Source organism: Perna viridis, chromosome 13 (assembly GCF_037379345.1).
Source record: "Perna viridis isolate PV_CMFRI_1.1 ecotype Kerala chromosome 13, ASM3737934v1, whole genome shotgun sequence".
Lineage (NCBI taxonomy): Eukaryota > Metazoa > Mollusca > Bivalvia > Mytilida > Mytilidae > Perna > Perna viridis.
In genome coordinates, this window is record NC_142457.1 from 32,902,894 (window position 1) to 32,926,731 (window position 23,838).

Here is a 23,838-nt window from a genome sequence, read left to right on the forward strand (position 1 = left end):
TGACACCAAGTCAGAAAATAGCTTGCCAGACCGGCAACATCTAGCGGTGATCAATACGTTTATAGTTCTTGGTATGACTCGGCCAGCACTCCTGCACTCGAGTCGAGCTCCCTACTCCACCGAAACCAAACAGCAAAACACCACCAATACGAACTGGATGACCCTGACCATAAGAACCGCAAATTTCAATTTTTAACAGTAAAGTTTTTAAATAAATATTCAGTGTTAAGGATCAGACCTATATATAGATCAGGTCTGTGTTAGAATATATGAAATTAAATTTGCATAATCGGGCAATGTTTTACAGAATATAAAGGTTTACATTTGTTAATAATGATTTGATTTATTTTTCAAGTACATGTAGCAGGTATATAAATTCCGTGATAAACACACAATTTGATAAAAATAACAAAGTTATAAATATTGAATTATAATTTTCTCACTATGTAAAATCCTAAGTTACAGTCCCAGTCTAGCACCTGTAAACAAATTACAAGTTACTTAATTCCTGTGTCGTAATTAACAAATAATTATAGGTCTCTGATCCTATACACACACTAAAATTCTAAAAAAAAAGTAGAGGACGCTTACCCTACGGATGCACCTGGTCCATGATCCCAGTTTTTAGTGAAGTTCGAGTTGCTCATTTACTTTTGTTACTTTGTATGTATTATTTTCTTTATTTTATGTCCTTTGTTGTGTTTGTCTGTTTCCCAAGTCTAGTCTTTGTCCCTGGATTACATTATTTTGATTTTCGCTAGAATCTTGGTTTCCTTGATGGCTTGACAATCTTTCTAACATATTTCACGTATAGAGATAGTTAATTTGGTACTCCACAAAAGCTAATATTTGAAAAATGGAATATTGTGCACATACTCTAAGTTAAAACGGTATTTTGGTTTTGAGAATTATTTAGCAGAAATTAAAAACCTTGAACTAAGAAAATATATTTTTAAATTACGTATTTCAGCTCATAAACTGATGATTGAGATCGATCGACACTCTAACGTTCCCAGAAACGAACGTTTTTGTAACAAATATCAGGTAAATGCCGTAGGAAACGAAACTCATTTTTTATAGTGTGTGAAATTTTTCTAATGATAGAAAGGTTCTTTTTGAGTTGGTCGAAAACGAAGGCTAGCCATATGTATGTATACTATACTCATGTAGCCCTTGTGGGCCCTTAATTGGCAATAAAATATATTCCATGTTCTATGTTCTATTTTAGATTTAGAAAGTCTGCGTATTTACCATGTCAATTAAATATTTAAGCTAACTTATTAAACTTGTTTAAACGATAATACACGTTGCTACTGTAGATGTAGAAATATTTCTGAAAGTAATGAAAAATGCTAAAAATGTTGTTGACATAATTACCAAGTAACCGCGTTGCGCATGCCTTCTGACACAGGAAGACGCATGAAATTTGTTTACGGGTGCTAGACTGGGACGGTAGCTTATGATTTTTCGTAGTTAGAAAATTTTCGATTTGGATGGTAACAAGCTACAAACACGATGTAAAAGTGAAAAGGATCATACAAGATTTATTTCAACATTTTAGAGCGGGTCTCTTATATGTATTTGTGTTTCTAATTAAGGAAAACTTTCAGTGAACTGAGTGGCACGAAAGCCCTGTCTACCCGTTATGAAAGAGGAAGTCTTTTACATTTCAGTTTTCATTTTGTGCTGGTCGGAAATAAGTCTAGTTAACTCACAATGTAAGTATATGAAAAAAAAACCTATTTTAAACTTATATACATATATATTTTTGGCAACAAATTGCAAGGTGTCCACAAGTTTTGCTTTTTCTTTGATGAATTATATGTGCATGTACCAAGTTAATGTGGTTAGTTGAAATTATCAGTTGCATTTAATACTACATGTATGTACAGTCAGTAAAAATACATGTGCTTATAAGAAGCAAAATTGAATGATCATTGCAATATCTCCAATATTTAAAAATCTGACAACTGAAAAATAAACCAAACAGTATGAATAGGGGGACTTGCTCAATATATAGTATAGAATATCGCACATCTCAGCCCATAGACATCTCAGCCCACAGACATCTTGGATTGTGACCACTTGGCCCAAAGTTCTTGACCTGTGAATAAAATTTTCTGGAACATGTTTTAATTCAATAATAATAAGTATCAGAATACAATAGCATTAAAACCTATGATTTTTTTTACCCTTTGTTGTACAATGTACTTCTATTCCCCATACTCAGTTGATATCCCAACTTGAAAACACTACACATCGTAACTGCACAAGGTATACCTTGATATAGATATATAGTACTTGTCATAAATTTCCTCATGGTTTGTAAAAAATGATTCCAAATCATTTTTCAAATATACCGTAGAAGATGTTTCAAAAAGCTGGAGTATTTTAGCAACAACATATTTATTCAGTGTGGTGGACACACTTTCCAACAAACAGTCGCCATAAGTCAACTTTCCTTTCATCTGTGACAACATCCCTTCAGCATCTGCGTATGGAGTTTTTATATCACAACTAAGTTATGCCAGAGATTGTTGTAACTACACAGACTTTATGTACCAGTGCTAGACTTCTTACAATTAGGCTTGTGGAACAGGGTTATGTTGCTATGAGATTGAAGTCATCACTACAGAAGTTAAATAGTGGTCATCATGAACTTGGGGATTGTTAAGTTGTATCAATTTGCACCATGAGAGCCAATTTGTTCAATTTGTCATAGTTTTTCCTTGACACTTTCGTCTTCCCTGGGCTTACTTTTTATGAGCAACTTGGTGAGTGTTTCTAGAAAAGCAGAAGACACTTACCCTACTGGTGTATGTGTGATTTTGGTTGTTGCATGTTCTTTGTTGTGTGTGTCTGTTTTCCCTGTCTGGGCTTTGTCCCTGGATTACATTCTTTTGATTTCTGCTAGAATCTGGTTTGCCTTGATTTATTGTATGAATAGTACAAAAATGTCTGAAAACATTTTCTGGAATAACTTTACTGTTAGTTTTAGTGATAAAATGGGAATCTTAAAAGGATATTGTAGATGGTCACTGTTAATTTTTAATTAGCCAATGCTATGAATGCATTAGATGGAATTTTCAAAAATTGATTTCACCACAGTGATTCTTTAATCCAATACATGTATATCGATACTTTTAATTTGATCAATTCCCACTTGACTGTTGGTTCTCACATCTGTCCCCTGCTTTAATATACATTTTGTAGCTGCATTTTTGTTGATGGAGGGAAGTATTTTTTTCATGTTTTAAATCAGAAAATTCATCAATCAGTCAGATCTGGTTCAGACTTGTACCATCCACCATTTTTTCTTCCTTAGGTACATGTACTTGTACATACATTGTACTTTATTTTTCCTTGGTATCTACATTGTATATTTAAATCTTCAATATTCTTTAAATGTTGACCAGAAACATTCCACATTTAAATGTTATGCAACACTCACCCAATGAATGATATTTTTCCCCAACAAAACACTTTGCTTTAAATGACAAATCATTCTACTGAAAAATGGTGCAGTATATATATACAATTTAACAGTATATCAACATAACATGAAATTGATGTATGGAAGAGGCTAAGAAAATATGATATGAGGCTATGCTGAGAATTTTCACTGATGGCAGAAGAATTCCTATATCAAAGTTGTTCTGTTATTATCGTTATACTGCAGCGAAATTTAAAAAAAAAAGACATTTTATGAAAGAGAAACATTCTTATTCAAAATGGGCAACACCCTGATAATGTAACTTTGTGACATCACAGCAGAAAGTTGTAAATATAAGGTCAATGCATTCAAAATAGAACGGTTACAGTATAATAAATCTATCTTTGTGTACACTGCACATGTACAAATGTACATACATCGATTGATAAAAAGTGACAATTTAAGTGAAGTTTTAAAATTGAACTGTACATACATGTATGATCATATTTGCCTGGTAAATGTACAAACATCTTTTTCAATTTGAACATGTTTGAGATACATGTATATTGCACAAATGTAGTACACTGTGAAATTTCAAAAACTTCTGTGCAAGTTCTGTAATTGTTGATACATGTAAACATGTACATAATAAAAATAAACTAAGAACAATATTAAAATTGTTTAATCTTACTCTTCACATATTCATATTTCCTCAAGTGAAAAACTTTAAAAAAAAGAAACAACAATTTATTACAACTTTAAAATGTAAAGATAAAAAGTTTTATTACATAAACATGCTTGAATACACTACATGTACATGACACATGTCTTGTGAATAATTTTCAGGTTGTTCTGACAAGGATTTATAAGAGGTTGGGCTTTTAAAACCGGCATTGATCATCTTAAGTTGGGGAAAAAATTCTTTGGCATTAAATCTTGATTTTTCACAAATCCTACCACAACATATGTTTTGCTTGCTTCTCTTGGCATTTAACTCTATATGTTTCAGTCTAAGAATCTTGTTCTGCTCTTGTTGTTTCATAACTTCAGCATACAAGTACATATATGTTCAACAGTTCATAGATAACCTCCCCTGTTGTCCAAGTAAATATGTAAATATCTTTATATCATTGACGTAGTAGATCGTAAATTACAAGACAATTTACATGGTTCAGGCCAACCTTAATTTTATTTCAAACATTCTGAATAAAAGGGGATATTTTAATTTAAATCACTTGGACAAATAGGTTTTGTTTGAATAAATGGCTGTGTGAGATTTTTTGTCAACAGATCAACTGAGAAGTTAGCGTTTTTATATATTAACAAAATAATTACTATTTCAGGTAGAAAAAGGTTGTTGTGAAACTTCTATGACCTACAAAATGTTAAGAAATTTTCACTAATTTGACTAATTGGTGTTTTAAATGCTACATGTAGGCCCAAATTATCACCTTGACTTTTGGTTGGAGAGAATTGATAAGTATTCTGAAATAGTGAGAAATTTTGATTTGACATTTTTCCAAAATTTCAAGAGCTGTCAAATTTCTTCAAGGTTTTTAGTCAAATTGTAAACTCTGTCACTGATTAAATCTGTCAGAGAATTCAAAGAAGAAAGGCTGACAAGTACTTGTCAAACACATGTATGTCCATATACATGTACATGTACATTGTATATGATCCTTATGATATTAAGACCACTTCAGTGGTATCATGCTCCCTTCGAGTCACACCAGAGGCTTAAAATTCAGTAGTCACTGCTTTTCAACCAAGCACATATACATGAGAAAGAGTGACAAATGGTCCACGTGGACGATGTGCTTGTATGTAGGCTATTGCTTCCCTAAGGTAGCATAATACAAATTTAGCTCAAAGTGTCAGACTGTACTAAGCGGGATCTGTTTAATTGATCAAATGTTCTTGTCCTGAAAGGTACGAATTATTTGCCATAGGATGTTTAACCACAACCAATCAATCAATCTAATTATTAAGTTTTTTACAATGAAGTTTGCCTGTAAGCTTGATAACTTATGTGTATATGTGTAGAAACTGAATGAGATTTAGAATAGAAGGTTGTTGCTGTACAAATACATTACATTATTAACAGCAAAAAACTGCATACTACCAACCTTGAAATTTTCATGGCAGTTTAATTTTTGTTATTTTTGCAGTATGGATTTTAATGGAAAAAATAAACAGTTGTGTATATTTTTCTGGTGCAATGTAATGATTCTATTAAAGGAACAATAACCCTTTCAAAACTGCAAAAGTACCATAGATTGATTGCTGAAACTGTGAACAAAGATAGCACAAACATTCCTAGCTTACTGTATGTAAATGAAAACTATTATGAAAAAAGCCCTCTTTATACCATAGTATTGTCAGTTTCATAATTTGTGGCCTGGGTTATTTTCTAACAGAACTTCAGAGCCTTTACAACATGCATGTCTATTGAAGTCCTAGAAAAATGTCATTGCATGTTTTTATTCTTCAATTGTCAGTTTATAAGGCTGTCACAGCAGAAAATTTAGAAAAAATTAAGTTGGTCATCAAACATCAGGGGAATTCTAATATAAATAGCACCAAAACAATTGTAGAGAATAAACTTTATGTACATTTGTGTGATATTCATGTACTTGTTACTGCCTTGATCTTCACCAAAAAACCTGTTTATAATTGATAGATTGATTTAAGGAAATTTGGTAACATTGCTTGAATGTTATTGTCTTTCAGGTAATTGTAATGCTGATTGTCCTTCAAACTGTTCTCCTGGAAGTTATTGGGATAGTGGAGCATGTCAAGCCTGTCCCCAGGGACATTAGTAAGTACTTTAGCATGTCAAGCCTGTCCCCAGGGACATTAGTAAGTTCATGAGCAACACAGTGAAACCTGTCATGACCAAACCCTGGATAAACCTGTGTTAACCAGACATCTTTATGATGTTCATGCATAATAGTTTCAATATGATTAGTACCTGTGCTAAACAAACACCTGCTTCAACCAGGTAAATCCTTATGTCCAAAAGGTGTTGGTTAAGAGTTATGACAAGTTGCCCTTAATATTATAATCAGTATAATTAAAAAGATCAGTAATTAAAAAGAATACCCCTGGTAAAAAAACTGGAATTTTTTGTAAGGTCTGAATGATAATATCAACTTTTCATGAGTTTAGATTTTCTTAACCATTTTTTTTATGTTTTGACGAATTGCTTTCTGAAGTTAGTTAGGCTTTAATTCTATTTCTGTAGCATTGAAGTTTCCTATTCAGTCAGAGAGCAGAGGGGTGTGGCATTCTTATGATATAAAAAATCATTTAAACTATAACCGTGGTATTTTTTTTCTAAAATCTGTGTTACTTACATTAAGACATATTAAGAAATATTGCTGCTCATGCATTAAACCCTGACAATCAATTATTAAAAAAAATAGCGTTTTAACAGGAGCATAATCTGTTTTTTTAAACATTGTTTCTGGTTTCCAGTAACGAAGGGCACTAACTTTCCCACTTTTCCAAGATCATGGACTCTGCGCTAATTTGCTGGCTGGAATACTGGGTATTTATGCTCCTCTGTAAACTAAGAATCTACTGCCTCAGTTACCAAAGGATTCAATATGAGACTATTTTCACTTCATAAGTAATTTTTGTCTTCTGATGAAAACAAACCAACCACCCCATAAAAATCTTGTTATCTCAACTATATTGTAGTGTACATTTTGTAGATCTTTATGGTCTGTGAACTTCACTTCCTTCAAAACTGTATACATTTCAATGGTTTATGTAATTTTATTTAAAAATTCACTTTATCTGGCTTCATGCCAAGGTTTTTGTCAATTTTCTAATGAATAGATACCAATAAATGCAAATCAGTAATTGCTACAATATAGATTTCTGTATTTACATGAATAGATTTTAATTCTTTATTTGAGATTTTCAGTAATGTGTGATTTTAAGAATGTTTTTGATGCTTCATGTTTCATCTTATTATGCTGTAAAATTTGTATGTATTTTTGCTAGTTGCATGTACTAGACCATGTTTTGCCATGTTCTTGTTTGTACATGTATGTATGGTCATCTTTTGCTGTGTTCTTGTTTGTACATGTATGTACGGTCATCTTTTGCTGTGTTCTTGTTTTTACATATATGCATGGTCATCTTTTGATGGGTATGTAATATATTTTAGTTAACTGCTGTCAATCTCTTGATCAACATGTATTATGATTACAAGAAACAGTTTAAAGCATTTTTCTGAAGTTATGAAGTATTCTTTTGTTTTCTTTCTTTATTCAATTTCTTTGTGAAATTTGTCATTTAGAATATAGGCACCTCAGTGGTTTGACTTGTTGGTTACTTGGTTAAGTACATGTACATAGCCAAATATGCCATATATGATAATCCTATGGTGCTCAATTCATATGATCATTTACATATGATTCTCATTATGTGAACTTTGGCTTGGAAACATATGATAACATTTAGAGTAAGGACTGGTTGGCTCAGAATAACGTGTCCAAGTGGGGTTGCCTGTTTACCTGTGGGCTGTTGCTTCTATTAGCTAGCACAATAAGGATCTAGCTCAGTGGGTTGGTCTAGTACAAAGGCAGGGTCTGTTTTGATAAAATGTTCTTATCCTTAAATGCATGAAATATCTGCCATAGGACGTTAAACAATAATCAATCAATCTTTTTATTGGGTATATCAGGCTTATACACCAGTTTTCCCAAAAACGTACATTGTATATACAGTACAGAAAGAAGCATACTATGACTAATCACTGTGGTAGTGGTAATTGCAACAAATTTTGAAATGTCTTTTATATTTCTAAAGATACATTCAATTTTTTTGTATTCAAGTCAAAATTCCTAACCTATCTGAATGCTGGAAAAAATACAAAAATATCGCTGATAGTAAAAGGTTAATTCAATGTGCACTCTGTTAGTAGTTACCACTATCACGGTGATTAGTCATGGTATGTCTTTCTGAACTGTACATGTGTATGTTGATTATTTAAAGTTTTCTACATGAAATATACATGTTGTTACCAGTATTTAAAAAAAAAACCTTGAATATTTACGAAATTGTTTTGTAAAGTGGTTGGGTTATTGGTACTTCCATGATCTCTATGCTACTACATTTACAGTAAAACCAGTCTAAACTAAACCCCTTTTATACTTTAGAATAGGTTTCAGGGATCTCCATGGATCAAAATAAATACATGGCTCACTCTCAGGTTGAAAAATTTTCGTTGTGGCACATGTCCTTTCACACAGAAAATAAATTTCCAAAGAAAGTATGATAAGGTTGAATGAGACATACATGTATTGAATAGCACAACTTCAATATAGAAATTTATAATCAACAATTATGGTAAAATTTTCTGTCAGCACTGTCTAACTGTCTATAGGCTTGACCATAGGTCCACAGCTCTAGAGAAATTAAAATGACTAGTAGGTGTGGTCATTTTGTTAGAGCCATTAAAAAAGTTTTTTTTTATAATTTAACCACAAGAACTTAGACAGACAAATGTTGTTTTCGTCCGAATCTGTACATGTAGAGCTCTTTGGGAGTCGATCAATCACCCTTTCAAAAAAGTAAAGCAAATTGGATTGCTTTCCCGTGTCAGATGAATGCAGAGATCGTTAAGACATTGTTGTATAAATTCAAGATCGTCTTCCCCCCCTCCCCGATCTTTCTCAAATTTAATTCAACTCTTGATAATGTCTACATTTTATTAAATGAAAAGTTTTCAAATTTTATTCATTAAAAAAGAAATCATTTTGTTCATTTGAATCTTATTGATTTTGCTGACTGTGATAATCGAAAATTTGACTGATCCGAGTTTTGTTTGCACACGCGTTTCACTCCCTGACACATTAAACCCTGGATATTGCCAATCGAAACATTTCATTTCTGTTATAATAATTAAATATAATTAAATTGATTTATGACAGGTATAGGTGATTAATAAGCATGGATAATTGGGAAATACATTGCAGATTTGTAATGTGCGACACAAATTTGAATACATGGTGCATGTTAAATGAACACATGGCGCAGCGCCATGCAAAAAGAGGTCATGGAGAACCCTGGTTTGGTTTATAAAGTTGTTCAGTTTACCAAGGTTTAAATTACTTCACAATACTATTAAATAGATAAAATGGGACTTTTAAAAAGTGTCTGGTTTAGACAGGTTTTCGGATCATAAAGGCCTTTCCAGGGTCTGTTTTTTTACTGTTTAATAAACATTTTTTCATGAATCTGTACAATATAATAGAATTTAGCAGCATCAAGGTTTAAATAAAAAGAGTTGAAAGAAAATTAACATATACTTCTGTACACCTATTACACAACAGCGTGAAACCCTTGAAAAATAAAGTTTCTCTTACTAAGCAAAACATACTAATATTGCTGTTACTATATTGAGTGATTAAACAAAACATACTGTCTTTATATTCCTCAATAGAAAAATCATTCATTCTAAATTAAATTTGTATATGCCATTTAAAAATGCTTATTACTTTTTGGCCTCTGTAAAATGAAAATCCTCTAGATTTAATAGCCTATTTTGACAAGATCTTTTAAATCCCCAGTTGAAAAGATATGAAATAAATTTTCGGAGATTCTCTATCTTTCCTGCTTTTAAATGGGAATAGGCTTGATTTATTTTTTAAGGTTAAAGTTGCTTTATTTTGTAGATGTCATTAAAAGAAATAAAAAAAGTTAGAGTGATTAGTAAGTTAAGGTAGAAAAGCTTTTGAGAGTGACTGCTCCTGGACTCTTCAAAATTTTAAATCAAAGGTCCACTTGACGAAAAGAATAGTCTTAATTAGGCAAAATTTAAAATAATGTTTGTTTCCCATTACTTGACCCTAGCTCATGGCTTTGGGTAGGTACCAGTAGGTAGGGAATATACTTAAAATTCATATGATTCTGTAAAAACCATGATCTTAAAAGTGAAAATTGTTGCGTTGAAATTTTTTTTAGTCTTGTCAGAGAATGGCAATTTAATTATTTGGGTAGGGCCAATTTTTATGGGTAAGTAGGGTAAGGCATTAGGGGAAACAAACTTTGACCTTACAGTGAAAGATAATGAAGGTCCACCTGGACTCTCAGGCTAAAAGGAATTCAAATGTTCTGGTTCAGAAATTGAGGACCTGTACCACTGTTTATTTGAACCTCTTTTAGAAACCCATTTAATATATCCAGCATGGTTATGGTGAATATGTCAAAGAGACAATAACCCTACTGGGATGAAAATCGTCAGCTCAAGGCCACCCATGAATCTTTAATGAACGACCAGGAAGCCCTCACATCATAGGGCAGGCTGTAGCTCAGGCCTCAAAACAACATTATACACAGGTACAGTGGAATAGCTGCCCCTATATACTCCAGCAACATAAAAGTAAACTGAAAACAAAACAATTCATACAAAGGTCAGAAATTCCTGACTTAGGACGGGTGCAAAAAAAAATGTGGTGAGGTTAAAGTACTTTGGCATGATAACAATCCTCCCTCTTTTAAATCTGGCCACTGTGGAAAAAATATTACACGATTAAATACAACTATTTCAATTCAAAAAGATCACAACCTTCCCCAGTATGAAATCAGTAAATATTCATATCACACAAACATGATCTATTAATCTTTCTAATAATTATGATTTCTCAAAATTCTTTTCCTTGAAACCTTATAAGTACATTTATAAAATTAATGTGGTCAGTTTTTGGCACTTCATATTTCTCATTCTTCAAACACAATGCACCTGTACTGAATGTTTGGCCGAGAGAGAAATTTAATTATAAACATTGAACAGTTCCATTTAAAATGGTCAATTGAACTTCGTAAATATGTACATAATGGTTTTCTCAAGAATTAGTATTACGACTCAGAATATAAAATGAAATAGTGACTTTGGTTTAATGCTTTATATACATTTTATTTCAATTTTGGCTTTTAAACAAAATTTAATGTTTTAACTTTTATCTTTCATATGTATGTATATACCGTAGGAATGTGTTGGTTTTGTAATCACATGAATTTGAAATAGATTATATTTAGCTGGTTCTAATCAGAAGAATTGCTAAGGTGTTGTTTACCGTATCATTTAGAAGTGAAACTTTGTGGCTCACTCACTGGCACTCACCTCACCAAAAAATAGTGGTGGGGTTAATTTTTGGATTAAAAGATCACATAATTTTATTTTTAAGATGTTGTATAGAATGCTTTAGTGTATTGAAGTTCACTGAAGTTTCAAATTTAAAGTTTAGCTTTTGTGGTGGGGAAAAAGTGCCTGGAATGCTTTACTTAATACTAATTTTTATTTTAAAGGGGAGATAACTCTTAGAAGATAGACACATGTGACAGCTGTTCTCCAGGGACTTTCTGTTCGTCTCATTTGTATATGACTATATGGACAATTATCCAGCATCTTTAAACCTTTATTTATAAGTACTAATTGTTCAGTGCAAGTCTGGTGGTAGTCTCATGGACATTTCTCCAACATCTTTACTTCACTACTCATTAAACTATTAATTTATTGCATATTTCATTTACCTTGGTCTCAATAGTTTTTAATTTACTGGTATCTGGCATTTAAAGTGCATTTTGAATGAATTGGTTTCAGCTATCATCAGATTGAAATTTGAAACTTTCTAAAATTTGTAGACCAAATGTAAAGCTGGTTTAATGGTAATGAGTTGGAGGCCATTCTCCATATTTCTATTGTGAAATGAATGTCTGTCAATTTATATGTATGTTGTACATGTATGTGAAACAACCAATGTTTTAACTTCATGTCTCTTTTCCTCTCACGTAGGGTAATAAGAGAAGCAGGATTTATGGAACTATATCCTTACTATGGTCAGAAGTTTATGAAAAAACTTTTTAGTGTGGGGGTGGAGTTTCTGTACAAAAATTAATAAATGAGTCGAGGGTTCCAGAATGTCATCTGATTTTTGGCCAAATTTTACACAAATTTAATTAAAATTTTCCTATAAAAGAAGGGGGGGTCCAACTCCTTGAACCTTTTCCCTGGATCACCTATTGAGAAAAAAACAAGGAAGTACAGTTATAGTATTATACACTGTTTTTAGTTTAAAAAATATTTCATTGAGTATAAAGCTGAAATGGATTGGGCAGCCGGCTAAGCCTATGTAAGCCCTCTTCTATACACTGTTTTTTTACTAGTATATAACATATAACACAGAATGTTCCCTTTCTCAGTCTTCACCTTCTGTACAAAAGTACCAGACATCTTTGCAGACAATCTACATTAATGAGCTGTTTGACATTGGGATACCATGAAACATATTAACAGTAATATCTGTTATATGCTATTGATTATTAATAATGAATGAGACCTGATGACATACTGTTACAGAATAACTCTTTCTAGTTCCTTATGGTAATCAATGTTTTATTTATGTTCAACTCATTTTTAAAATCGAGTAAAAGATCAGAGAAATCTGACCTAGTTGATATGGAGCCAAGGAGTGAACAGGATACTACAAGTGGTATTTTTTCTGCATTGTCATATACCACAGATTTTGATAAAAATTGACACATCTGTTGTATCGAAAGAATTCATGTTATGGATCACAATCCATATTATGGGAGAATCCATGTTATGGGAGAGAAGATATTTTAGATTATTGTTCGTTGGTAGCATTTTTTTTTTTTAAGATTTTTTTCAAAACTTGAGCCTGTTCATTTTCTGTCAAAATAAAGTGTTGAACATTTTAGTGCAGCCTGAGTTGTTTGGTTGCATAATATTGCATACCTTATAAAGAAAAATAGCCCAAATATTTAGCCCTAAAAGGTTTGCCATTCAAGGTGAACATTTTTATGTGTAAAAATTTTGCTTGAAGCTGTTCATAAAACAATGCCATAAAGAAGGATTTTGTTCTTCAATAAATTGTAATGGAAAGCACTTCAAAAATTTTAATTTTCTAGATAGGTTAGTGTAGATTTATCATTTACATGTACATTTATTTTTTATTGCATCAAAATATTCGTTTATCTTTTAGTTAAGTTTAGGATTCTTTATAGTACATTTATAATGTACGTATGTGTGAGAACTGCCATGTGGTGAATTGATCTTGTTTTATTTTGGAATTTTTCATAAATTTGAACCTCTCGTTGGTACCATAAACTCTATCTTCTTCGAAAGGTGTCTCCTGAATAAAAGATGATTATTCAAATTTCATTTTTACATTAGTTTTAGCTAATGATATGGGAAAAAAGTAAAATTTACAGAACTGAGCATTTGATATCCTGTATTTTACACTACAGTCAAGGTCAGGGGTGGATCCACAAATTTTGAAAAGAGGGTCTAAAAAATGAGGTTCCAGGCTATTATTTGCTTATTTTTGTCCTAATTTTGCGTGAAATTAACAAAAAAAATCCAATGATAGGGCTTGACCATTCCCCCAACCCTCTATCTATCAGTGCAAGGTTCAGAGAAAATTAACCTGAGAATAATTACTAAGTTGGATAAATTATGGCACAAAATGGGTAATCAGCTGTTATTATCTGTGATCTACTATGATACAATGTAGATGGAATTTCAAATGTTCTGATTAGAATCCACTATTATCTAACACATGTAATGTTTACATGCATAGCCATGCTACTTTTATGACAGGTCTTAAGTCCTTTAAAGTTTATATGGCTTAGTCCTTATCTAAAAGGAAAAAAATAAACTGATCAAAACAAAAATTAAATTGTTACACAAATTCTTATCTAAGATGTTGTAAAATTGGTGAGGTTCAATAACTTAATGTATTCACATCCATTGAACCTTCTTTTGTAAACATTGAATGGCCCTTTGATAAAATTTATTTGATGCAATTTTGCTCTTCTGTCAATAAAGGAGGATTTGGGTGAATTATGGCTCTCTCTTGTTTATCTCTTGTCCATGTCAGAAAGCTGTATATTTGTTGTGTGTAACTTAGCAATACAAGAATTAGGAAATTGAATAAGGAAGTGTCATTGATTTGGATCAGGAATACTGAATATCCACTCATGGACACAACTTCATGATGCAGTGATACCTCTCTAAGCTGAACCCTGAAAAAAGGAAAACCTGTCTAAACTGAACCCTAAAAAAGGAAAACCTGTCTAAACTGAACCCTGAAAAAAGGAAAACCTGCCTGTCTTAACAACCCCGAAAAAAGAAAAACCTGTCTAAACTGAACCATCAAAAAGGAAAACCTGTCTAAACTGAACCATAAAAAAGGAAAACCTGTCTAAACTGAACCCTGAAAAAAGGAAAACCTGTCTAAACTGAACCATAAAAAAAGGAAAACCTGTCTAAACTGAACCATAAAAAAGAAAAACCTGTCTAAAATGAATCCTGAAAAAAGGGAAAACCTGTATAAACTGAATCCGGAAAAAAGGAAAACCTGTCTAAACTGAACCCTGAAAAAAGAAAAATCTGTCTAAACTGAACCCTGAAAAAAAAATAACTTGTCTACATCATACATTTCACATCAGTTTAAAAACCTTTTGAACCTTAGTAAACCAAACACCTGTCTAAAGTGAGTAAACTCTTCAGTCCTAAAGGGGTTCAGTGTAGAACAGGTAAACTCTACTGTCCTAAAGGGATTCAGTTTAGATAGGTAAACTCTACTGTCCTGAAGGTTTTCAGTTTAGACAGGTAAACTCTACTGTCCTAAAGGGGTTCAGTTTAGACAGGTAAACTCTACTGTCCTAAAGGTTTTCAGTTTAGACAGGTAAACTCTACTGTCCTAAAGGGGTTCAGTTTAGACAGGTTTTACTGTACAGTATTCTTGCTTTGATCAATAATCAGGGACAGGAGTTCATGGTTCAATATCCTAGCATAAAAACCTCTTAGTAAACTGTACATGATCGGTCTTAACCGGACATTAGCTGAAGTCCGTTCATTACAGATTCAATGCATTTTGTACCTTTGTAAACTGAACAGGGAACACCTGCCGATACAGGTTTCAGTGTATAGATGTATAACAGTGCTGTATGTCTGGTGTTTGTCCTTGCATTACATACTTTTGATTTCTGCTAAAATCTAGGTTCCCTTGATTATTCTGAAATTCTGTGCAGTGTCTAAAACTGAATCCTTGATAAACAGGACAGATATTTTGTGAAATCCCTTTATATCAGATTCAATAATTTTTTAATCTGTGAAACCAAGTATCAAACAAATCTCTTTGACTGGTTTCACTGCATGTCTTCTTGTTCAACTGAAACAGCAGGTTGTCCTAATTCTTGTCCCAAAATGTGTTACATTTACATGTATGATTTCTTACATGTTTAGTTTTGGGAGCTTTAGAATCAATGCCATTATAAATCTGTCAGTAAGATGAAATCCAGAAAAATTTGTACCTTGATATAAATTGTGATGGTGAATGAGATTCCAGAAATAGTCACATTTTATGCAGATTTTATATTGTAGTTCCATTAAAGACTAAAACTATCTGCTGTTAACAGATAAATGTTAGTGGAATCTGTCAAGTGAACATTTCAGTTCAAGGTTTTGAAAAATGATTAACTTTTCAATCATTTTAAAATCCGTTATTTGTGCTTATTTTCTGCGGAAAAAGCGAAAAGTAGTACACAACCAAAAATACTACATTTACAGTATTCTGTTGGTCAATGATAAAGTATCAGATGGTATTTAATGTCTGTTGGTCAATGATAAAGTATCAGATGGTATTTAATGTCCATAAAACTTAAATTAAACTTAAAATGTATATTTTTACTCCAGTGGCTGAAGTGGTAAAAAAAAAATTACAGCTGTTTTCATGACCACTAAACTTGGTTTTATTTTGTGGGAGTAGTTCTAGTGGTACATGTATATTGATAAACATTTATAGCTATAACTGTTAATTTCATGAAGTGTGAACTTCTTTTTTTGCAGTCTTGTGATTGACTTTGCTGACATTTATGTGATTTTTGACTTTTGTCATGTATGACTAACATTAGTTAAATAAAATATTAAAAATACTTGTTTTATTTTCCAGTTGTGCGGGTGGCTCTGCTGGTAAAGTAGCATGTGCTGCTGGTAAATATAACCCAGATCCCAGTAAATCTGCAGCTTCAGACTGTTTGGTATGTTTATATTGTTACAGTAAAACCTAAATATAAACAGGAAATCTTTTTAAAATTCTTTTTTTGCTATTTTCAATCAATGAGTTTTTAACCTGTATTTAACCACAAGGACTTAAGGTCATGAGTTAGATCCATTAAATGGCCAAAAATTGTACTAAAATGCTGTTTTAAAGATTTTTTAAATTTTACTATCTATGGCCATACACTAAAAAACACAAGGAAAAGGCCACCATCTTGTATTTCACAACCTACTCTTTGAATATCAAAAAATAGAGTCAAACCCCTCACTACATGCCTTATTTTTAAAATGGACTGTTCCAAAATGATATAAGAATACAAATAATCAGTTCACCAGTTTGTCTCCATATGCCAGTATTTTCAATAAATGAGGGACAGGAAATAGTTCAGTGATGAAAAAAGGCAGTTGGAAATGAATAAAATTAATCATTAAATATTCCATAGTTTAATTTGCGAAAAATCAAGCATCCATTTTTTTTTTTAAATTCTGAGTTGAGGGGGAATACATGTATGCCTGGTGCAAATCTCTATAAGTATGTGCCTGACTTTAACAAACCGCAATAAAAGGAATTAGTATGTTAATGTACATGTCTTGTTTATTTACTGGATTTCAGAGCATTTGTTTAAAAACTTTTACAGGATTGTTCAACTGGAGAATATAGCAGTGCAGGAGCCTCATCTTGTTCACCATGTCCAAAAGGCCAATATTGTCCCTCTGCTGGTACAGGAACCCCACTTAACTGTGCGGCAGGGACTTATTCACTAGGGGGCACTGACAGTTGTGCAAATTGTCCGATAGGAAGTCGATGTCCGGCTGTTGATGATGGTCCAAGAAAATGCTCAGATGGATTTCATACCGCCAGTACTAGTAAGTCGTAGCAGTCACTGTTAATGAACAACTGTAAATCAAAGAAGATTTGGGAAACTTTATTTTTACAAGTTCCCTTTCACAGACTGTTGCTGAAGGGGACTTAAATTTGCACTCTGTTTGTCTGTACCTCAGTTAGTTTGGAAAATCTGTTTTCCATACTTCCCCCCCCCATGCTTGCTGATACACTTAAAAAAATTTTATTTGTGTGTACCAATTATCATGGTTAAGGGTGAAGTTTTCAGTTACTAAAAGTACTGGCACTTTAATTCTTGAATAACAATTTTTGTGGATCTGGGAAGAAACACAAGTTTATTGGTTCGTGAATTCGTGGTTTTGGAGTTTTTAGTATACACATCAATGGGAATCTACTATTCGTTGGGAATCAAATTTCATGGTTTGACCTACTCATGAAAACCATGAATATTGGTACCCCACAAACAATATTACTTTCACAGTAATAGATTCTTGAATTCATGGATTTGACAACTCTTTCATACAAAGGAATGAGAAATTTTCATTTTGTTGGGAAAATTTTGTTGTTTACCAAACCCATGAAACCAAGAAAATTGGATTCCCACGACGATAATACTTTCACAGTACATTTGATATTGGTACAATGCTAAACCATGAAAAACCAGATCAAGTTTGGACATTGTTCCGGTGCGTTGCTTTTTTTTGTCTCTTTGATTCTTTTCTATATGGTCCCTGGACTTCGTTTTTTGCATCTTTTTTATCATGCTTGCATATATACATTTGATATTTGGTATAATGTATTACCAAGACAAATTACATATCAAGTTCGAATTTTGTTCCAGTCTGTTGATTTTTTATGATTTTGGGACCTTGGACTTCAAAAAATTAATGTATACTCAGTTGCACATTTCTCATTTGCAAATTTGGCATGAAGTTTGCATTCTGTTCTCTCCAACAAATTTTCCTTTCAGTAGGGGATTTTGTAATGCCAAACAATACCCTCCGAATGTATGTTTTTTTTTGTCAAGTACAAGTTTGCAAAGATTCATGTTCACAGTAAACATATGTCAGTTACTGTGTCAAGACTCAACAAATCTTTTATGTGAAAATTTTTCACTGAGTTTACTGAAATTAGATGGAAGGACTTATGAAAAATGTCATCTGACTATATGATATTCAGTTTTAAAGTATGAAACAGATACAATTGAAATATGTTTGGTAATCATAGTGTTTTTATATTATGTTATTTACAACACTGTTTAATCAGTCATAGAAAATACACAGTTACTGAGTCATACTATTTTTAATTTTATTGTTTTCCAGACCAGCAATCCTGTTCCCAATGTCCAGCAGGGTACCAGTGTCCCAATCAAGGTGCTGCCATCGAGTGTCCAGCTGGTTTCTATAGTAACTTGGGCGATGGAGCATGCTCAGCCTGTTCTCCAGGGTCATACAGTAGTTCTGCTGGTAAGGATTATTGTAAATTTGTGTCCATTTGGATGTACCTTCACCATTTACTGTAAACCAACTTATTTTTGTGAGCATTTTTTTTCACTGATTTTGCCACAAGTAAGTTTTCTTAATATGGAATAAAAGATTGATAGTATTCAAGTCATGAAAATTAATTGTAGTGATTTTAGGGTGATTTCCTGTAAAGTGAAAATAAGTTAGTTTACAGTAAAACTAAATCTTGGAAAAAGCAGAAACCTATGTAAACCAAACATGTTATGAAGTCCATTTGTATTTTGACTCTTTGTAAACCCAGAACACAATTTTACAGAACAAAACTTTAGTCCAAAAGGGATTTTGTTTTGACAAGTTTCCCTTGAAAAGAAACAATTGGAAATTTGTGGTTACCAAGCATAATAATCTGTATTCATGGTTTATAATGAACAAAAATTAATTGGAAATGACTTATCTTTTATAGACAGTGTTAAATATTCGTGATACACTGTTCTTCGTGTGTACAGCTTCTACTGGGCAGCACAATACATTACAAAAACAAACAAAGCTTATTGATGAAAGAATTCCAAAGCTTAAAAGATGTTTAATGAGGACAACCAATTTTTTTTTTTCAGTGGAGGAAAAACAAAAAAACAAACAGTAAGATAAGAACATAGTAATACTGATTACTGGTACTTTCAGTTTAGGAAAATGAAACAAAAAAAAAAAACAAATGTCTTTATACACAAATTTTCACACTCAAGTTCTTGCTTACATACATGTGCAACCATATTGAAGTTCATAACTTTAAATCTATTTTAGGAGCATCATCATGTGACACCTGTCCTGAAGGAAGTAAATGTGAGAATGCCACATCATCGCCAACAGTATGTAATGCTGGGTACATGGCCGCAGCAGGATCTGCTGCATGTACAATATGTGCTAACAGTAAGTATCTACCAGTGTAATATGATATTTCCACGCCCTAAAATATTGACCCGTGTTTTTAAATATCATAGCAATAATTTGACCTCTCTTATGATATTTTAGACATTTCTACACAAGGTAGATTTATCCTGAGCAGGTGAAAATATCACTGCAGGGGGCTAAACATAGTACAGGGTAGCATGATGTCACCGCAGAGGGTAGATTTATTGTAGGAGTGGTTAGAATATTGCAGGGTAGATTTATAGTAGGGGTGGTTACAATATTGCAGGGTAGATTTATTGTAGGGGTGGTTAGAATATTGCAGGGTAGATTTATCATTTAGATTTATACTGCAGCAGGGGGTAGATTTAACATAGGATTTAAGATACAGGACTTTTGGTATTTTTATGTTAGAGGTTAAGATACAATGTATCTCTGTAGAGGATAGTAGGAAAGTAGTAAGCAAAAGGTAAATTTCTGAAGGTAGAAATTTCACAGAAATGGTAGGAAATAACGTATTTGCTAGGTAACTAAGTAAATTTTAAAGAAGTCAGAATTATATGATGGAAAATGCACGAGTATCGTTTGAACTTACAGGAATAATTAACATTTCTGAAATTCAATAATAATACATTGTAATTTTAAATTAATTCAAATATATATAGATATCATTATATCTTGCTTCAGATTATTACAATAGTGATCCAATACATTACCGTTATTTAATGTTTTAATGAACCTGACAGTTTGTCAAACTTATTACAGATATATTTATCAGCAAATCATAAATAGAATTGTATCTGAATAATGTATTTTCTGTTTACAAATGTACATTTATAATCATTTAAGCTTTAGAAAAAAAGCTAAACATGGCCAAATTAGCAAAATATTCTTATGATATTTCAACTATTGCTATAATGCATATGCTTTTGCTTGTCTTAAAATAATTGAATGTGATATAAAAATCAAATTAAATTTTTTTTTAATTCAGATGACAAGAAATCAACATCAGCAATATTAATAACAATAATGATAATAATTATAATAATAATAATTACACTAACAATGATAACCATAATTACAAAACACTTCCCACTTTAACAACAAAAGCTTTCATTGTACAGTTTATTTTCCTGGATTGTTCCTTTACATTTAGTTTTTTTGGTTGTGTTTATGTTATTTGTTGGTCTTTGTCTTCTCACTATTTCATATGTAGTGTCTCTGTAGATAAAAGTGGTATCATGTCATTACTCTTCTTATATTGTTCTATTTGAATTATTTCAGATGAAGTAGCAAGTGCAACACAGGCAACGTGTTCACCTTGCCCAGCAGGCAAATCATGTACTGATCCTACGTAAGTATAATCATAGAGAGGCTGGTATATTTGAATCACCTTGCCCGGCAGGCAAATCATGTACTGATCCTACGTAAGTATAATCATAGAGAGGCTGGTATATTTGAATCACCTTGCCCGGCTGGCAAATCATGTACTGATCCTACGTAAGTATAATCATAGAGAGGCTGGTATATTTGAATCACCTTGCCTGGCTGGCAAATCATGTACTGATCCTATGTAAGTATAATCATAGAGAGGCTGGTATATTTGAATCACCTTGCCTGGCTGGCAAATCATGTACTGATCCTACGTAAGTATAATCATAGAGTGGCTGGTATATTTGAATCACCTTGCCTGGCTGGCAAATCATGTACTGATCCTACGTAAGTATAATCATAGAGAGGCTGGTATATTTGAATCACCTTGCCTGGCTGGCAAATCATGTACTGATCCTACGTAAGTATAATCATAGAGAGGCTGGTATATTTGAATCACCTTGCCTGGCTGGCAAATCATGTACTGATCCTACGTAAGTATAATCATAGAGAGGCTGGTATATTTGAATCACCTTGCCTGGCTGGCAAATCATGTACTGATCCTACGTAAGTATAATCATAGAGAGGCTGGTATATTTGAATCACCTTGCCTGGCTGGCAAATCATGTACTGATCCTATGTAAGTATAATCTTGTCATACCCCCACTCATAAAGTCACTGGTTTATTGGAAACACCTTGTCCATCCATCTCTCCATCATTCAAGCTGTCTGAATTTTTTTGCAATTATCTTGGCTCCCAATGAATGGATTACTTTCAACTTGTGTTGGGCTGTATATGGATTTCTAATGCTGTTCGATACCAACATTTTGTTTTGTAGGATTTTGCCAATTTTCATGTAATAGAATGATAGAGAAAATTTTCATCACAAAAATCATGGACTTAATTTTGGATGCAGTTTGGTATCAACTTTCTGTATGTGTAGTGGTATACTTAACAAGACAAAGCATGCAATTCCTTTTCTTTTACAGACAATTAGCTTAGAAATGTGCTATTTATCATGCAGCACCCTTGAAAAAGTAGATGCCTTTTGATATTATCCTGGAAAAAAGACAGTAATTTTAACCATATTGGTTACACAGGCTTTCCGTTAATGCAGGAACATTTAGTTACTGGCATCAATTTTCATGTTTTGTCAAAATTTTGTTGGAGCTATACAGATTGTCATATACAGTGAAACCTGTCCTAACAAAACCCCAAATAATCTGAAAATTTGTCTTAACCAGACAAAAGGGGTTGGTTTAGACAGGTTTCACTGTAGTCTGCTATTCTTAAGTGTCAGTCCCTGTAAGAATTAGGCAGTAGGTGAAACATTGTATGAAAAAAACCATCAGTTTGATAGTGCAATTTGACGATTTGCACCTTCAGAATCAAGGAAACCAGACAAGATTTTCCATATCATGCTAGCCCATTGAGTTACAATTTCATTGAATGCACTGCAATGAACATTTCAAGGGCTGATAACTCTGTCAAAAACCTCATTTTTATAAGGTTCTGTTGAAAAATTTTTGTGCAAAGACAGTGATGCAGAGATCAAATTATCGGCTTTTCAAATAGAGGAAGTATCCTTGCATCATATTACATTGTCAGATCGGTGGGGTTTTGATTTTTCCTATTTTGCCTGTTTCTTACAAACACTTGCACTTAATTGTTCATGAATTTTCTCTCTTTTTTTTTTAGAGTCTCCCCCACAGATTGTACATCAGGAACATATGCAGAGCAAGGTGATGCTACCTGTACACAATGCCCGGCAGGAAGTTATTGTGCAAGTACAACAGCCGCACCTGTTGCTTGTCCAGCAAGTAAGAATTGACTTTTATGAAAAGGAAGGAACTTAAATTTGTAGTGTAGGAGAGATAACTCTGAATTATCATTCATTCTACAGACATAATCTGTAAATTTGATATTGATGCATCTGGCCAGGGAATATCACGACTCGTGTGCTCAAAAAACTTACTACTGTATTTTGCTGAGATTATCCTTTGTCAATTGATTTACATACAAATAACATACATCATAGCAATCATTCTGTTGCAACTGTTGATAATTACAACAATTTATAGTTATGTGTATTCTTGGTAAGACTAGCTAGAACTAACCTTTTTATTATCAGACTTTCCATCATCTCCTTTAAGGATATCACTTTAGAAATTTTATAAAAGCACCTTCTTTATGTTTTTTTTTCTGGTCAAAGGCCACAAATAAGTACTAGACTGTCGGCCTAAGACCTGTGAAAATCTATTCAGACATGCAAAAATTGAAATAGCTTGCCCAAAACTGAGACTTTGGCCCAATGAAAAATTTCTTTCATCATGAGGACTGGTAGGTCATAACAAATTTAAGAAATGAACTCATCACTTTTTTTGCAATAAATGCCTTCTTCCATTCTTGATTTTCATTAAAAATGGTGTGAGAAACAAGAAATTTACTTTGAATGGCCTAATAAATGAACAAGTCTGTCCAAACTCATCTGAACTTTTATTGTCATACAGGATTTTTTTTTCATTTTGAAATGGAATTCTTTTTTTTCATTCAAAATTTTATGGTTCAGCTCTTACTTTTTGCAAGTGGTGGGTGTATTGTGATAGGGGTGTCTGTTTGTCTGTCTGTCCTTCCTTCCTTCCTTCCTTCTGTTACACAGTGGGATCCATCTCTAATCCATAAGTCTTCCTACATCACTGAATGGAATTGAATGAAACTTTC

General features: G+C 32.7%; 1 protein-coding gene and 1 long non-coding RNA gene across 2 annotated transcripts in view; both read left to right on the plus strand.

The window, feature by feature from the left end:
* The first annotated feature begins 1,416 nt into the window (after positions 1-1,416).
* LOC148600393 (uncharacterized) overlaps positions 1,417-23,838 on the plus strand; it is a 140,081-nt gene continuing 117,659 nt past the window's right edge. The window contains exons 1-8 of the mRNA XM_088557410.1: positions 1,417-1,718; positions 6,164-6,251; positions 16,426-16,513; positions 17,171-17,399; positions 18,699-18,842; positions 19,641-19,766; positions 21,030-21,099; positions 22,816-22,937. Coding sequence (XP_088413536.1) covers positions 1,646-1,718; positions 6,164-6,251; positions 16,426-16,513; positions 17,171-17,399; positions 18,699-18,842; positions 19,641-19,766; positions 21,030-21,099; positions 22,816-22,937 — 940 coding nt within the window. The 5' untranslated portion in view covers positions 1,417-1,645. The remainder of the gene's footprint in view (positions 1,719-6,163; positions 6,252-16,425; positions 16,514-17,170; positions 17,400-18,698; positions 18,843-19,640; positions 19,767-21,029; positions 21,100-22,815; positions 22,938-23,838) is intronic.
* LOC148600394 (uncharacterized) lies at positions 6,263-14,312 on the plus strand. The gene is made up of 2 exons (XR_015917720.1): positions 6,263-6,292; positions 11,756-14,312. It is a non-coding gene; the product is annotated as an uncharacterized LOC148600394 (long non-coding RNA).